Genomic DNA, 16,641 nt, shown 5'->3' with positions numbered 1-16,641 from the left:
AATTTAATTTGACCAAGACCAAGACGTCAGCGAAAAGGATACGTCCCATTCAAGTGCATGGTGTGTGTGTGTGTGTGTGTGTGTATAGGTGTGCGTGGGGCAAGTACCAGTGTTGCACCACAAGCACACGTGAGATTACCGTTTACCGCCAGACCTCTGTCTCCTCAGCAGATCAGAATCTTTGGTTGTAGCAGAGGTGGAGGAGATTCAAGTGATGTCACAGACAGCGCAGAGGTGGACAGGGCTTCTGTGACACACCAGTGAACCGGTCAGATACCTGCAGATTTCTGCAGATACCAGTCATCTACCAAACCTCCTGCCTCACATCGACTGGCTTTCTTTGGCGAAGTTGTGCTTTTATTGCATTTTAATGACCATTATCTGAATGAGGGGAAAGATCGTAAATGTCAAAATAAATTCCTAGCTTGCAAAGGTGAAACAAAAAGCAATATGACTTTATTAATAAGAACAAGGCTACCATTTAAGACTGGGTAAGTAATATCAGAGGTGAGCATGTCTGGGAAATAGTAATGCTACTGCATTGCACCTCTAATGCAACTCCACTTAAGTACACCTCTAATGAGCTATAACGAGATTCTCCTCTAAACATATCATGCCCCAAACGTAACAGCATTACACATCTAAAGGGAATTATGCACTGCTCTAATATAACTGCATTACACAGATAACATAAAAAAAGGTTGCACTCCAAATGTAACTCCATTTCACCTGCAAGATTTCACCTTTACTGCAGCTGCATTACACTCAGAATGCAACTCCAATACACCTCAAATGGAGCACCCCAAGTAACTGCATTGCACCTCTACAATGTAGCAAGAACACACCCTTAATGTATATATATTTTACACCTCTAACGAGAATGGAGGGTGAGACTAATGCAAATGTATCGCACTACAAATTAAGTTCATCTTCTTCCAGCGGATGAGTTGTTTTATTGTTTTTTTTTTACCCCTGTGTACAGTTCCTGTAAATCTCAGCAGATTCGCTGTTTTTTTTCTTTTCTTCTTGCTGTCAAACCGACCTTGAGAATTAAAGCAAAGACATTATTTTTTGCACCTGCAACTCCAACTCCAACTGCCCGTAATTAACGATGTGTAAGGGTAAAGAGTCAGTCTCTGCCTCTTCTCCCCTCAAGGCTGCACCCGGCAATAAAACCTCCAGATGATGCCTACCGTCTGGGAACATGATGTCCTAATGAAGGGACATCGGCAAAGGGGGCAGACTGGTCTTAACGCAGCCACAGGGCTCCTCTCTGGATTGCGTATTTGGATGGGAAATTGTCCCTATGAAAAATAAAACTTGTTATGAAGGCACCGTAATGACTTACTGTATAATAATCATGAAAGAATCGATAAAGAGGTATGCCCATCTTTTGAGAATTAGGAGAGAACATTCCCCGAAAAATGAGTTTGCAAACAACTAACAAAGTATCTCTTGACCATGATGAGTTTATATTTAACTTTTAGTTTTTTATTAGTTTTTATCCATTCTCCCTATTTCCATTAAATATTATTAGTGCATTGTGATATTTATCTCGTTTACCCCTACACAAATCTATAATTTTTTTAAATGTGAAAAACAAATTTTGCACTTTATTGTAGTCTATGTTATTGTAGGCTACTCAAATTAGAGCACAAAATTAACTGAAAATATGAGATTAAAAATATATATTTTTAAGAGATACATTTTGTTCAATGGATTAGGGTTGCCTGCTCAGCTAAGCAAACACGCAAGCGCGCAAATTTATCGTCGCTACTGTTCATTGTTCAGGTGCCCCTCTTTGGGTCGGTCCACCTTAACCAACGGCCACGTCTGGCCGGCTCCCACATTCCGTCATAGCCTCCGTCTGCAGCATCCTTCTCTCACCCTCCAATGCGTTTCCATGGCAACGGCGGGCCCCGGCTCGCGCGGCCGGCGCCAGGGTCGCGAGGATGAGTGCGGATTACTGCTGCGGGATTCGGAAGGTAGGCCTACGCAGCCGGCCTGAGCCTAGACTGTGACCAGGAGTGAACATATCGCATCACACCTGCTTTTAAAAATATAAGTTTCATTAAAGGCCACCAATATGAATGCGCGTAAAATCACATATATTAAAACATACTTATAAAATTCACCCATCTTGCTTGTTAACGCAGTTATCCCATGAATAGGCTATAGCTTCAAAAAGTACCATAATCTTCCTTTCGTTCGATAAATGTAAACATTATATTTATTAGGTAAACAGAGAATAGGAATTCATATACAGAGCATAGTGCGTATTTCATATAGCTTGCGTTTGAATATTTGTTTGTTTATTTTATTTGAGGCAGTGTGCCTGCTTGTAACAGACTAGCAAGTTGCTTTTAAAATATTGCCCATCTGTAGGCTAATTACAGTAAATCGAATCATTTCGTTACCACGAATGTAGTCTACTGGTGTTTATGCGTCGCCGTTATCTAATTCATTTAACATGTTAAACCTGTAAAATTAAAAATACCGGTGGCACAAGGAAAATAAATCGCTTGCACATTCAACTATCCCTTTCACACAGCGACAGGCCAGACTAGTTGCGCAAAGATCTCGCTTGCGTACGCCTAGTCGGAAACATGGCGGACGGCAAGGTGAGTGTGAATTCTGGAGTGTAACGATCTGGACATGTAGTACTCTTTAAGATGACCAATAAATCTGCCCCTGTCTTGCGAGACGGACATACCTGTTTGTGTAAGAATTACAACTTTTGTGCGTTTCTCACTCGGTGTTTGACTGAAGTATTTTGAATAGTCTGCTAGCAAGATAGCAATCTTAACTAGCGCTGAGTACTTGTTAGCTATGGCAGTTAGCACACTGTTAGCTATCGTACTTGTACAGTTATAGCGAATGGTGTCGTTGGGTAACTAAGTTTTGTGCAGTTTGTTTTACTAATGTAAGTGACCATCGTATCTGTATACACGAGCGCTTTTGGAAATTGATACAAAGATGCCATTACCAGGCGGGTATAGTCAAAGTGTTTTAGCTTCACAAACTGATAGTCAATTTGAAATGGTTGTCAGCGTTATTTTCCATGATCTTTGTCTCGTTATCAAGTTGTAAAACCCCCTAATAATCTATGCATATTATAATTTAGCAAACAAGGGCTGCTGTTAAGTATCGTTAGTTTAACAGAAGTATTAGAGGATTATATTATGTTGTAGCATACTCGCACAACTAACTTACATGGAGAGAACAGGAGAACTGCAGTTTAGGTTTTTACCCCACGCCTGCCTCTCTGACCGTCCTATCCCAGGACCCCCTGAGGCAGCTCAAGGATCTTGCGCAGCTCAAGGATCAGCTCGAGGACATCCAGAAGCGCGTGGAGGACGAAGTGCAGGCGGGGATCCCTCAGGTGAGCCTCCTGTAGCTTTTTTTTTTTTTGTGTGGCATTGTAAGTGTCATATCCAATATATATTTATGTTTAAGCACAAAGTGCAATGTCTTGTGTAATTTATTGAAGTTCTCTCAAATGTTTGTGTGTTGTACGTTGGATACAGTGAAAAGCGCATGTTACGAAAGAAACCAACTTTATATCGCATTTAGCAGGTGATCTTATCCAGAGCAGCACGCACAAATGACAATGTTAACTGTGCATTAATGTAAGTATCCAATGTGACAATTTCAAGGTCCTACCTTGGACTCAAACCTGCAACCTCTGTATTGCAAGAGCGGTAGCGTAGCATAAATGAAGGGAACTGGTGAGGTTCGATTCCCTGGTGGGACCTAATTTTATACAGTCTATGGGTGAGACACTGCTGTGCGTGGGACTGGAACGAGGCCTGAGGAGTCTGACTCCATCTTGGCTCTAGTTCCCTCAGGAGTCTGACTCCATGTTTGCTCTGGTTCCTGCAGGAGTCTGACTCCATCTTTGCTCTGGTTCCTGCAGGAGTCTGACTCCGTCTTTGCTCTGGTTCCTGCAGGAGTCTGACTCCATTTTGGCTCTGGTTCCTGCAGGAGTCTGACTCCATCTTGGCTCTGGTTCCTACGGGAATCTGACTCCATCTTGGCTCTGTTTTCTTGCAGGGTGGCTCCTTGTTGGCCTCTCCCTTCCTGAAGGGCTTCCTGGCCGGGTACGTGGTGGCCAAACTCCGGTCCTCGGCCGTCCTGGGCGTGGCCCTGGGCACCTGCACGGGCATATACGCCGCCCAAAACTACCAGGTGCCCAACATCGAGAAGACCGTGAGAGACTACTTCAACTCCCTCAGAAAGGGGCCCAACTAATTCGGGTGGGGGGGCGAGGCCACCCCCTTTAATTTGGGCAGGGGGTGAGCCAGGTACCCTGTTTTCTTTCCCTCACATCAAGAGCCTGAAACTGGAAGATGTCATCTCTGTCTTCTCCTTTTTAATTCAGAAAATTAATTATTTAAACGAAGGAGCCCTTGTTGAGTCTTGTGTCAAAGTGCAAAAAAGAGAGAAAGTTTTATGGGGAGAAGCTAAGAAACTGAGTAACGCTGATATGGGTCCATGTTTCTGTATAAAATCCACCGGTGAGCAAGCGTGAAATTGTCAGCGGCAGAAATTTTGGGTTCACAGTTTGTTTGCGCAATGCTCACGTGTAACTGGAAAAGAGGCTTTTATCCTTTATTAATTGTATTAGTATTTTGCGAGAGTGGAATCAGGGTTCGTTTAATTGCCTTAAGGAACTGGACGGCATGGCTGCTATCGTTGTTCTGAGCTGCCAATCCGCCATTTCAGCATCTGTCCGTGCGTTTCCCTCTGCTGTTTAAGTGTAAACATTTACCCAAAGAAAACAGAGCTCGATAAATACGTTTTTTTGCAGGATAATGGCTGCTGCTTGAAAACTGAGCTTGTCCTCTCCTTGATTATGGCTTATTTTATCAAGGATATGATAAGCCATTTTGAAAAGAAAATCTAATTTTAAAATATTAAATGCGCTATTTATATACTCATTTCTGCATTTTAAACATATGCCATATTATTATGTGTATTTTTTAAAAATACGTGTAGCAGTGCTTCAAAATGCTAAGACAGGCCATGTTATAAGAAAGTATTTACAATTTTAGTAGTAGTAAATGTACTTAATTACTACAACAGTTACAGTAATTATTTTCTGTGCTTCTGCATGGTGCTTCCACAAGAGTGGATTGAAAGAGCTGCTGTTAGAATGATGATTTAGACATCTCAGGTGATGCGGTGTTGCACTAGTTAAGGACGCCCCCTCACCGCTGCCACCCCCCCCCCACCCCTCCCCACCCCTCCCTAAAAATATACGTGAGAATGATCGTCATCCCGAACGTGGGTTCCGACGTCCCGACCCCGGCAGAGAGGCGCTGGCCGAGGCGTTTGGGCTGGGCTCTCCTCCTGACCCTCTCTGTGCTCATCTACGGGTCCCACGCGCCCCTCATCGCCCTGTCCAAAGTGGACGGGCGCGTCCCGTTCAGCTCCTCGTCCTGCGTGCTTCTGATCGAGATGGCCAAGCTGCTGGCCTCCCTGGCCGCCGTGCTGGCGTCCCGGGGGTCGGGCGGGCCCGCGCTGGCGTCCGCGTCCTGGGCGCAGGCCGTCCCGTACGCCCTCCCCGCCCTGCTCTACGCCCTGAACAACAACCTGGCGGTGCTGATGCAGGCGCACATGGACCCCGGCAGCTTCCAGGTGCTGGGGAACCTGAAGATCGGCTGCACCGCGCTGCTCTACCGCGGCTGCCTGGGCAGGAGGCTGAGGCCTCGCCAGTGGCTGGCCCTGTCGCTGCTCACGGGGGCCGGGGTGTGCCACAGCTACGCCAGCCTGGAGCCGGGGGCCCGGGGGGCGGGCGGTGGGGGGGAGCCGGGGGCACGGGAGGCGGACGAGGGAGGCCCGGACCCCGCCAGGCGCCTCCACGTCTCCTCCTGGGGCCTCCTCCTGGTGCTCTCCTACTGCGCGATCTCGGGGCTGGCCGCCGTCTACACCGAGCTCACCCTGAAGGCCCAGCGGCTGCCGCTCAGCCTGCAGAACCTCTTCCTGTACGTCTTCGGCGTGGCGGTGAACGGGACGGCGCACCTGGCCGGCGCCGGGGGCGGCCGCGGCTTCCTGGAGGGCTACTCGGCGACGGTGTGGGCCATCGTGGCGGGGCAGGCGGCCAACGGGCTCCTGATGTCGGCGGTGATGAAGCACGGGAGCAGCATCACGCGGCTGTTCGTCATCTCCTGCTCCATGCTGGTCAACGCCGCCCTCTCCTGGCTGCTGCTGGGACTGCAGCTCACGCCCGCCTTCCTGCTGGCGGTGCTGATGATCGCGCTGGCCGCTCACCTGTACTACGGAACGTAGCCCCGCCCGCCGTCCTAGCTGTCGGGAGTACGTTCGAGCACAGGATGGTGAAACTTTCTCACGTTCCTTTTTTTTTTTTTGCGCCAAATAAAGTTACTGTGGATTCATTCGCTCTTTTTTTGACTTGAGTGGTTTGTTTTTGTTGCTTCATTTTCATTAGAAGTGCAATGTAAGGAGTTTCACGGAGAACTGATGTAAATAAAGCCATTGTTTGGGGTATTTTGGCTGCCACATTTCCACAGGGTATTTGCCTGACAGTGTTGAGTATTTCAGAAATGGTGAGACTCCTACTCTTTCGTTGCTGTTGTTTTTTTCACCAAGTGGTGTTTGGTGCTCTGAGCTGTTAAACCAAGGGGTGTCCAATCTTATCCGAAAAGGGCTGGTGTGGGTGCAGGTTTTTGCCCAGCACTAAGACAACTGATTCTACTTAAGGAGGTCTTGATTAAAGACCACGATTAGTTAGTTTCAGGTTTGATAGCGCTGGGCTGAAGCAAACGCACCCACACTCGCCCTTTTCGGATAAGACTGTTCACCCCTGTGTTAAACCTACCCGGCAGCTGTCAGGAGTTGTACTGGAACCTTCGTTCTTTACTGAAAACACACACTTCTGCCTCTTGCTTTTTTGTTTGTTTTCCTGTAGTTTACATTTGCTTTTTTTTTTTTTTTTTGCATGGCTTTAAGGAAAATCTGACTGAAGTGTTTACTTTTCTGCGGACATATATCTGTTTTTGTTTTTTTTTTGTTTTTTATTGTTGTGGAAAGTATATAGATGTTTTATCGTTTAACACGTATACATTTCCCCATTTCGCAAGCAGGTGCTGAGAAGTGTATTGATGCTTTAAGTGAATAAATAAACAATGGTACATTAAAAATAAACGCTATATATTTATGTATTGGAATAATGGAGTCAAATGAAAGTCAAAGGACAATAAAGCTCTATTGAATAAAAGGAGTCTTGTGTTAATTGTTCAGGTGTCTTTAGAATGATAATATTTTTTGAGGACATTATGATGCTTTTTACATTAATTAGAGGAATGCTTTTAAATGTCAAGAACTGTTTGGAATGGATGTTCAAGGGAGATATAGATTTCTATCATTTGGATAGAGTAAAAAATAACAAACCTCTTCCCCAAATCTGTGTCCTCTGTTGCCATGGTTCTGTTGCCATGGTTCTGACTAATGGGGCACTTTCTGGTAGTTGAGGTTGATCACACTTTGCCCTGGAGGCAAGGATCTTGACTTAACCAAGAAGGACGAGCCCTGCCTGTGGTAATCTCCCACAGATAGCCACGTTACCATGGGAACCGGTGCGTGATGTGTTCCTGTGGCCCCGCCCCTTTTTCGCCCGTGTCCCGTCCTAGCGGTGGCGTTTCCGCCGACAAGCAAAGTCACCCCTCTGCTCCTGCACGATGCGTGTCCTCCCCACCCGCGTTTTTGGGGTGGGTCCCTCACTGCGGCTGGGATATCGGGACAGCTGCCCGCTCCTGGGGGTCGCCCCGTACGGAGAGGGCGTCCTTCAGTTGGGCCAGAGCTGCGGGTGAGAGGAGAGGGCGTGTGAGCTGGGCATGCTGGGACAGGGGGGTGCAGGTCAGAGAGATTCCCCGCGTTGTGATTTATCCGTTATTTCCCTGGTTCTGTGGCTCCGTGCGGTGCTCCCAGCACCTGTCTGTGAAAATCGATGGGCCCGGCCGGAGCTGGCCGTGGTTCAGCAGAGGCAGGCGGCGTTAAGTGCAGGCGCTGGGGGTGAGGCCAGCAGAGCGGGGGCGGGGGTGCTACCCACACCCTGTTCCCTAACTGCCATGAATAAGACTCACCTCACTAACTCAGTATTCCACCGCATAAAGCACACTCACTAAATCACTCACTGACTCAGTAACTCAGTAACTCGCTCACTAACTCACTCACTCAGTGACTCACCTCACTAACTCAGTATTCCACCGCATAAAGCACACTCACTAAATCACTCACTGACTTAGTAACTCAGTAACTCGCTCACTAACTCATTCACTCAGTGACTCAGTAACTCACTAACTTGCTCACTGACTCAGTGACTCATCTCACTAACTCAGTATTCCACCGCATAAACCATACTCACTAAATCACTCAGTGACTCAGTAACTCACTAACTTGCTCACTAACTCACTCACTCAGTCACTCTGTGACTTAACTCGGTAATCCACCACAAAGCATACTCACTAAATCACTGACTCACTCACTAACTCAGTGACTCACCTCTGCGCAGTTGTTTGTTCTCGACCTGCAGCTGCTGGTTTTGGGCGGACAGGTGGACTGCATCCTGGATGGCCTCCAGCAGCAGAGTCCGGTACCGACCCTCCACCACTTCCCCCTGCTCCTCAAACACCTGGCGGAACACCCTGAACACCTGGGGACACACCTGGGCACTGAACACCAGCCACACCCCCCCAGGCACTGAACACCAGCCACACCCACCCTTAACAAGGACTCATACTAAAGGGTTCTTTAGCTTGTCTCCATAGAGGAACCCGTTTTATCTCTTTATGGAACCCTCTATGGTAGGTGTGAGCATGTGAAAGCTCCCAGCTATCTGCTGCACCCACCTGCAGACTCTCCTCTCTCACAGAGTGCAGGACTCACCTGCAGACTCTCCTCTCTCACAGGTATGGAACTCACCTGCAGACTCTCCTCTCTCACAGAGCGCAGGAGGTGGACGTTTTGGAGGTGCTGCGCCTCCATGTCCCGTTCGGCCTCCTGCTTCTCCCGGCGAAGAGCCTCCATCTGCAGCACCAGGACCTGCCTCTCCCTCCCCAGCCGCAAGACCTCCCCCTCGGGCCCGTCCGCCTGAGGACAGACCCCCCCCCCAAACCAGTGGATATACCCAAATATCCTATAAAATACCACAGTCACACCCCCCCCCCCCCCAGTCAGTGGATATACCCATGTACCCTACAAATCCCACGGTCACAAACTGTCCTAACCTCTCCCACCAAACCAGAATCCTACCACTACAGCTCCCCCCCAACAAACATACAGACCCAAAAATCCTCCAATCAAAAATCTTCTACCTTCTCTGTCTCAAGATCCCTCTCCATTTTAGCCAGCTCTTCCTGGATGAGAGACTGATGTTCCTCCATCAGTCTCTTCCTCCTGTGCAGGGCCTTGGTATATTCCACCTCCACCTCAGAAAGCAGGACTGAACCACTCTCACCCTAGAAATGGGGGTAGAACAACCTAAAACAAATGCAAGACATACTGACACTATCTTGTTACTGTATGGCAGTTAGGAAAGAGAAAACGACCAGATTGTTTGAACCAATCACTCAAGCAAGATGATGAACAAAGGAACTGCAATCCAGTCCCTCCACTAAATACAGCCTATCCTCTTTCAGTTTCCCGGGACTGAAAGCTCCAGCGAATAGGGTGTGCTTACCTGGTTAGCACTACTTTGTGATTGGTCGGATTCCCTGTCAGCATCTGTCAGTCTGCGCTCCTCCTCCCTTAGCGCCTCCCTCAGCTGCTGGATCCTGCCCACTCTCCTCTGGCTCTCCTCCACACCCAACCTCCCCTCTATGGATCAGATCGAAAAAGCAAGATGGCAGCCGCAGGCACACAGTGCAACCAGCATCAAGCCTGACCCCATTAGGGGTGAGATTAGCAACACTCCAGTTATATGCCATAAAGCCTTCATTACACTGACATGAGCTACCACAAGCATGGCATAACACCTGTCATAACCAGCCACATCCGCAGATTACACCTTATGACAAATTCCAGATCACTGACATAATATATACAGCTTATAATAAAACAGAATTCAAGACAACTGCTCCAAAATAATTCCTAGATGTGTTATGACAGTAGTATGCCATCCATTGCTAGCTGTAATATGCTGTCTTGACTGCCTATAACAGGTGCTACAGCACACCCACGGCAGTGTAATTTAGGCTTTATGGCGTGTAGTCTAAATAAAGTACTATAGTGAGGTTTTGCCCTGAGATGCCACACCTCTCAAATGAGCCTCCATCTCTTCCCTCAGCAGCTCCTGGAGGTGTGTCCGCCTCTCTGTCTCCCCCTGCTGGTCGGTGGTGTGACTTGGCGTCCGCTCCATGGCGCTTCTTGCTTGATACTGCTGTCCCATCAGTGTAATACATTAGTGTTAAGACATGATGGGACAGCAAATCCTTATAAATAATAAAGTTGGGCAGAGGTATAATGTCCTTTCAATAACTCATTGATTTGGACCAGTCACTGTTTATCTATGAAATACAATATGAGTCAGTGCACGTGACAGATGCACAAATGTTTGAGCTTTAAGAAGCCTTGGCCTCTCATTACAAGTATTCATTACAGTTCCAGTTGGTTATTAGTGCCTGGTAAACTTTGAAAAGATAGTGTGCATCAGGGTTCATGGTGCTTTCCGTATATAATGTAAAGAAACCTTTCTTTTTTCCTCGATTTCCTTTGACTGCTCTCTCCTCTTCTCCCAGTCTTGATCCTTCACCACCTGATCAAGAGCCAGAAATATATATATATATAATATATACAAAATAAATCTTCGGTCTGCAACAATCATGGTTTAGAACGCGATTCCCATCTTTGAAGTTCCACATCAAGCAAGAGACAGGTTTAGAAACACAGATAAGAAAAAATCAAATGTGAAATAAAAGTCCTTAAATCTGCTGGGGGGATCCCCGCCCCCGCCCTGTGACCTGCAGAGCTCGGATCAGTTCCTCCAGTCTCCTGGTGTCGCCTTCCTCACATTCGGACTGCGCCACCATCTTGGTCCTCAGATCTCGAATCTGCTCCCGGATCTCCCTCGCAGCAGCCTGGGGACTCCATTTCCCACAATGCCGTGGTGCAGTGCGAGTCACCAGGCCCCTGACACGCTGGGCTAAGGCCAGTGCATGGGGGGTCTCCTCATCTAGCAAGCCTGGGGGGGGGGGAGGTGACAGTACCTACTTACAATGTACAACCAGGCTCAAATTTAATTTAATTTAAATAATTACTGCCCTCCATTTTATTTAAACAATTACTGCCTTTGTTGAATCCGATCAGACCAACACAACACCCCGATACAAAAAAGAACCATAGTAACATACAGTAACCTGCAGAACTGGAGGGCTGGTGCATATGCAGGTTTTTTGTTTAAACCAATTACACTTGCTATGAAATGACAGCCAAAGACTTTTCTTATGTCCCTATATGAAAAGGTTTACTGTGACCTAATCCACCAGTGAACCAGTGTTGGTATAAACAGCTAAACAGTTAGCTCATTTAATCAGGGTAATTGGTGGAAACAAAAACCTGAATACACACTGGACAAAAATTGCCCTCCCTAGTCTAAAACCTGCCTACTCCAAACTGTAGCAAGGGCTCCACCTTGTGGCTGGATGCAGTACAGAAGGAAAGTGTTACAGCCTCCTGCCAGAGAGTCCCTCAGGAGGAGGGGGAGGAGCCTGTTGCCAGGGGTTTCACCCGACTCCATGAGCTCCAGAACTTTCACCAGAGGACTGACCCTGTGGACGCACAGCACAAAGGATTATGGGTGACCATTCAGTCCTGACCAGGAATAAATAAATAGGGAGAAGACAGCGACAGTGTTCCCTCCTGCTTAGAAGCCATAGAGTGACTCCACCAATCAAGGAGTACGTTGGTAATAAGAAACATAACAACAGCAATCATAATTATAGGGTATTTTTTTGGTTAACCTTCCTGCATCCCTTACAGTAGGTAGTCAGGATAGCCAGTTGATATTCACCAAAGTACTATTGACCTTTTATTTGAGGTTATCAACGTACTCTGTGATTGGTGGAGCTCTACTCAGGCTTCTATTCAAAAGGAGGTGACACCGGTGTTCTATCGTTCAACGTCCTATTACCCCTGGTCCTGACCCTAGTGTAGGACTCAGATCATACCGCTGAAAATTCTAATTTAAATTCTCAGCGAGGATAAAGAACACCGTCAGACTGCCAGGTCTCACCCGTTTAGGTCGCCCTTGCGCGCCCCTCCTGCGAGGTCGAACACCCGGAGACTGCTGCGACAGTGCTGTCGGTCCCGACCCCCGTCCCAGCGGAGCCTCCTCTCAACGCTGACGGAGAAAACGGAGCTGCATCTGAGAGGGACGGGAACCTTCCGTCAGTCAGCGTTTCCTTCAGGTTCAGATCGGATGACGCACCAGTCGATCCATCTCAGGTCAAGCCTCCAATGTACCCCACCGCCGGGAAGGCATAGCCACAGTCTACCAAATATCATAGATTAAGCAGTGCCCAAAGGTTCCCAGTAGGGGGCGGTATGACTGACCTGCTATGTAAATTCCCACTGTTGACCTTCAGTGTCTCCCTGCCCTTCTCGTAAAGGGCGAGGGCTTCCTCTGCTGTCTCTATGACGATCTCACACAGGCCCTCTACAAGACTGCGACAAGCCAAAACACACATACGCAAAATACAACTGACTCGGTACAGAGGAAGTAGGGAAGCACTACACGCAAATTAAAACTCACATTTGACCCATTATTTCATCCCCAACTGTATCTAGCACAATATGTTTCCATGTCATTACAATATCCTACAATATAATATAATAGTCATGGATAATAGTAAAGTATTGCATTTATAAGGACCCTTTTCAATAATTATCTCAAAGCACATCTACCTGACTTTAATACTGTTGTACAGCTGTTACTAAATTGCTGTTATGAATAGTATTTTCCATTATAAACGAGTAATGTAAAACTGTCAGACTTCATTTAGAAAGGAAAGAAAGGAAAGAGCACAGCAGATGCGTCTCTCCTTACATCCCCAGGATCGGGTGAGTCGTCGGTTTCAAGCCCCGCCTCTCTGGGTTCAGGAGGTCAAGCGCGCTGTTGTCAGGATAAAACTAACCAGGTAACCAGGTAACAGAGATGCTGTCATGGTTAATTAAAGGGTGTCTAGAGACAGAATGTGACATATTCACACAATGTGCTATAAGCAACTATGAGTACATTTGTAGTGACGGAAAAACCCCAGCCGATCAAAACAGACGTGACTGCTGAGATAGCAAATCGGAGCCAGTTACAATCACTTGAGAAAATTTCTGCATTTCAACCTGATAATGCTTTGCCTCTGACTCAACCACTGGAAATACAAAAGTCCAGCATTGTTTTATAGCCTTTAATGCAGGGCTGTTAAACTCCAGTCCTGGAGGGCCATGAGGACTACCTTGCTGGTGCCCTCTTGTGGTTAAAACCAGACACATTTCTGTGTTATATTATACCTGCATAAAGGACACTGTAGAGAACCATTCTCCATCGCTGGTCTTGGTCATCTCACTGAACAAACCTGTAATCAGCTGGAATTAATAAACAGAAAAGATGTCAAAATAACCTGTACTCTATATATTGTAGTTTGCTGTAACATACTGGTAACATACTACTTGTCGGTTAGGCATTCAATCTGTACCAGGTACAGGGGTTTTATATAATGTTTTTCTTCATTGACAGGCTGGAACCTTCCTGTATTGTTACCTGTTTGACAATACCCTGGCCCCCAAGAATGTTTTCCTTCCCAGACCTGGAGGCTCCGCCCACCAGAACGTTTCTGTGGAAACCGGTGGACATCAGCCCTGTGATAGGCCGCAGGAGCTCGGGGTACAGCCTCTGCTAAAAGAATCAATCACAACACTTAGGCAACAAAATTCTCACCAATCTTAATCTACAACTTCTGTTTTGTTTTACAAATTTCACATAAATCCTTAACGTAATTTTGTTTTGTGTTTGTATTTCTATTGTTCTCTATTTCTCAATGTGCTGTTTTACTATTTTAATTGTTTTACAATTTATTGTGCTATTGTAAAGCACTAATAATAATAATAATAATAATAATAATAATACGTATTATTATTATTATTATTATTATTATTATTATTATTAACAACAATATTAATAATTATAACTAATGATTATTCTTAGAATTATTATAATAAGAATACAGACAGTAATCACTACAGTGGAATAGGTAAGGTTTCACCAGAATATGGACTGAATTATAATCAGTATTCCAGTGAGCCAGAATTATAGTTTTTTTCTGTTAATTAATTAATCTACACTTCAAAATTTGGATTAACCCTGACATGATGCGAGGATATGCCCACACCTGCTTCGTTTCTCTCACCTGTGCGTTCTCCTGAGTCGCAACGGCATCAAAAGAGAAGGACATTCTCTGGCGTAAAAAAAAAACAAAAACAAAAACAAACTAATCAAAGAGGTCCAGCGGGAGGCACGGCAGACACAGTCGACCTCAGAAATGAAAATTCATATTTTTCTCCTCCGTGACTTTCACGCGTCGCGCGTTCGCGCGTAAGTGTTCTCACCGCGGCGGCGGCGGTGTCTTCCTCGCCCGAGTAATCCACGCCGCTGCGCTCCTCCCGTATCGCCAGTCTCTCATTACGGCCGCCATCTGCACAGGCGCGATAAACCCAGTCAGGTGCGTCGGGAAGGAGACGCGCCGCATTTTAAGGCCCGTCACTTCACTCAAGGTTGAGCAGCAGGACGCGAGGGGACTCCAAAAACCTGGGGGGGTTCAGATTCTGACTATTCAGTCTCTCTGTGTCTGATTTTGAATAGTGAGCTGAGAGTGAGCTCGAGGCAGATTCAGTCGTTGCAATTAGCCGGGTGTAAGAATCAAGCCAAATGCAGCATTTATTTAATTCCTTACGCAGAGTTAAGGACATAACAGACTGAGTTTAGATTGAACAATGTCACTTCAGTTTCAAGCCGCATTCTGACCTGGAGGATTCAGCCACGTTGACTTTTCAGCCATTTCTGCACAGGGCATCAAGGTATCAACTTATGCCTCTCAGAGGCATAAACTCCAAAATCTGCATGCCCATCTCCAAGTCAGGCACTCGTCTTCCCAAGAGTCATGGTGCTATTACCTTCATACCTGTCGTCACATGCACCTGAGCAGGTACAATCCACCCATTCTGTCTCAAACGAGGAAATGACCTCACAAATGTCCCTCGCAGGTGACCTTACAAACATATCCCCTACAGATATGACCTCACAAGTATGTCCCCCCACAGATATGACCTTACAAACATGTCCCCCACTGCTATGACCTTACACACATGTCCCTCACAGGTTTGTGACCTCAAAAAATGTCCATAACAGGTGACTTCACAGATGTATTCCTCCCAGGTCACAAGTGAAATGCCCCACACTCATGGTACAGAGAGAGGTAACAGCAGGTAGTCCCACTTACCTGCACTGTGAGTGATCAGCACCCCCACTCGCACTGCCATGTTCTCTCGGCTCTGAGGGGGACAGAGGCTGTTTCAGTTTCGGATGAACTCAAAGAGGAGGCTCCCGCTCGTAGGTGTTAGCATTTCACTAGCATTAGCATTGCTCATCTACTACTGCAACATGGAACCTCTGCGCTCGAGGCCTGAAATATTGATGAGCCGGGTCTGTGTTGCGGTATAGGGTTTCCCCCGGGGAAGAGGAACCGAAGGAGAACTCAGTTCCTCTTCGGGAAAGTGACTCTGAAAAAAAGCAGGCTTTCTAATGAGGAGGATACTTTGACACGCCGCCACACGTTCACAAGAGCCCCCTCTTAAAGGACTTTCTGCTCGGAGCGTCCTTCTGTACGCAGAGGTTCACTGCCGCTGAAAACACTAAGAGAGGTGGTCTCTGGGTACACGCATGCTGCAAGCAGGGCATGAATATTAATTAGGATTGTATAATCATTTTCAGGCGTTTTCAGAGGCCGTTGCGCTAACTTATCCCATGAAAACATTAAAAAAGTATACACCTAAAACAAATTAATTAGAGAAAAAGCAGATTTGATGCCAGTGATAATTTTTTTTTTTTTTTTTTGAAGTCAAAATATTAAAAAAAGGGACATTAGGAGGTGGTGGGTTACTAAAGTAGTAAGTCATAGAATTTCCATACAGAGGTCAGAAATATATTTATCTTCCATGAACTCATTCATGACATCACTTGTAGTTTCACATCCTCCTGAGATCTTTTTTTCTTTTTTTTTTTTACATTCTACAAGCGTCATGGATGACATGACGTTGCGCTGATAACATTCTCTAAAATATTTATTTTATTTCACTGGATGTCCCTTGTAGTGTAGGTTTCAGCAAAGTAGAATATATGGGTCTATATGAGATTAAGACCAGAGACTCATGTCCTGTGCATTAGACAAAAATGAATGGCCACATCTTTTAAAGATATGCAAGGTCAAGGTTGAGAGTTTGTCACAACTCATGGCCAAATTCACTAAATTTTTCAGACTGACGTGGAGGCTAATAAAGCCTTTGTGTTACTCTGTCAATTACGAATAAGATTCTAAACACCATCAGGGTCTTTAGGGAAACAAAGGGACTTCA

The 16,641-nt window shown here is 46.2% G+C and overlaps 3 protein-coding genes across 4 annotated transcripts; 2 read left to right on the top strand and 1 right to left on the bottom strand.

Annotated features, from left to right (window-relative positions):
- Positions 1-1,817: 1,817 nt before the first annotated feature.
- Positions 1,818-5,244, top strand: LOC135249850 (SLC35A4 upstream open reading frame protein-like). 2 transcript variants are annotated; one of them, XM_064325477.1, is made up of 3 exons: positions 1,818-1,985; positions 3,284-3,382; positions 4,054-5,244. In XM_064325477.1, the coding sequence occupies exons 1-3, from the start codon at positions 1,953-1,955 to the stop codon at positions 4,249-4,251; spliced, it is 330 nt and encodes a 109-aa protein (XP_064181547.1). In that variant the 5' UTR covers positions 1,818-1,952; the 3' UTR covers positions 4,252-5,244. The 2 variants fall into 2 exon arrangements, with proteins under 2 accessions (XP_064181547.1, XP_064181548.1); XM_064325478.1 differs by lacking the exon at positions 1,818-1,985 and adding an exon at positions 2,464-2,621.
- Positions 5,245-5,261: 17 nt separating this feature from the next.
- On the top strand, positions 5,262-7,240 carry slc35a4 (solute carrier family 35 member A4). The gene has a single exon (XM_064325476.1). The coding sequence runs from the start codon at positions 5,269-5,271 to the stop codon at positions 6,289-6,291; it is 1,023 nt and encodes a 340-aa protein (XP_064181546.1). The 5' UTR covers positions 5,262-5,268; the 3' UTR covers positions 6,292-7,240.
- si:dkey-201i24.3 (kinesin-like protein klp-19) lies at positions 6,906-15,576 on the bottom strand. The gene is made up of 17 exons (XM_064325475.1): positions 15,510-15,576; positions 14,620-14,705; positions 14,421-14,468; positions 13,775-13,909; positions 13,525-13,599; positions 13,064-13,146; positions 12,571-12,681; positions 12,251-12,382; positions 11,650-11,786; positions 10,980-11,200; positions 10,709-10,774; positions 10,276-10,399; positions 9,701-9,837; positions 9,336-9,479; positions 8,944-9,111; positions 8,524-8,674; positions 6,906-7,822 (listed from the first exon to the last, which is right to left on the bottom strand). The coding sequence occupies exons 1-17, from the start codon at positions 15,547-15,549 to the stop codon at positions 7,740-7,742; spliced, it is 1,941 nt and encodes a 646-aa protein (XP_064181545.1). The 5' UTR covers positions 15,550-15,576; the 3' UTR covers positions 6,906-7,739.
- Between the last annotated feature and the right edge of the window lie 1,065 nt (positions 15,577-16,641).

The sequence above is a fragment of the Anguilla rostrata genome, chromosome 3, assembly GCF_018555375.3.
Source record: "Anguilla rostrata isolate EN2019 chromosome 3, ASM1855537v3, whole genome shotgun sequence".
Lineage (NCBI taxonomy): Eukaryota > Metazoa > Chordata > Actinopteri > Anguilliformes > Anguillidae > Anguilla > Anguilla rostrata.
The sequence above is the reverse complement of the archived record's forward strand: the minus strand, read 5'-3'. Positions and strand labels throughout refer to the sequence as shown.

What these genes read in the sequence shown, in the direction of transcription:
- slc35a4 (XM_064325476.1), top strand. Translation starts at nt 5,269, where the DNA reads ATGATCGTCATCCCGAACGTGGGTTCCGACGTCCCGACCCCGGCAGAG.
- LOC135249850 (XM_064325477.1), top strand. Translation starts at nt 1,953, where the DNA reads ATGAGTGCGGATTACTGCTGCGGGATTCGGAAG. An exon ending in ACTGCTGCGGGATTCGGAAG is followed by an intron (nt 1,986 to 3,283) that starts GTAGGCCTACGC and finishes GTCCTATCCCAG; the next exon opens with GACCCCCTGAGGCAGCTCAA. An exon ending in TGCAGGCGGGGATCCCTCAG is followed by an intron (nt 3,383 to 4,053) that starts GTGAGCCTCCTG and finishes GTTTTCTTGCAG; the next exon opens with GGTGGCTCCTTGTTGGCCTC.
- si:dkey-201i24.3 (XM_064325475.1), bottom strand. Translation starts at nt 15,549, where the DNA reads ATGGCAGTGCGAGTGGGGGTGCTGATCACTCACAGTGCAG. An exon ending in CGACTCAGGAGAACGCACAG is followed by an intron (nt 13,910 to 14,420) that starts GTGAGAGAAACG and finishes TGATTCTTTTAG; the next exon opens with CAGAGGCTGTACCCCGAGCT. An exon ending in AAATCGAGGAAAAAAGAAAG is followed by an intron (nt 10,400 to 10,708) that starts GTTTCTTTACAT and finishes CTGATGGGACAG; the next exon opens with CAGTATCAAGCAAGAAGCGC.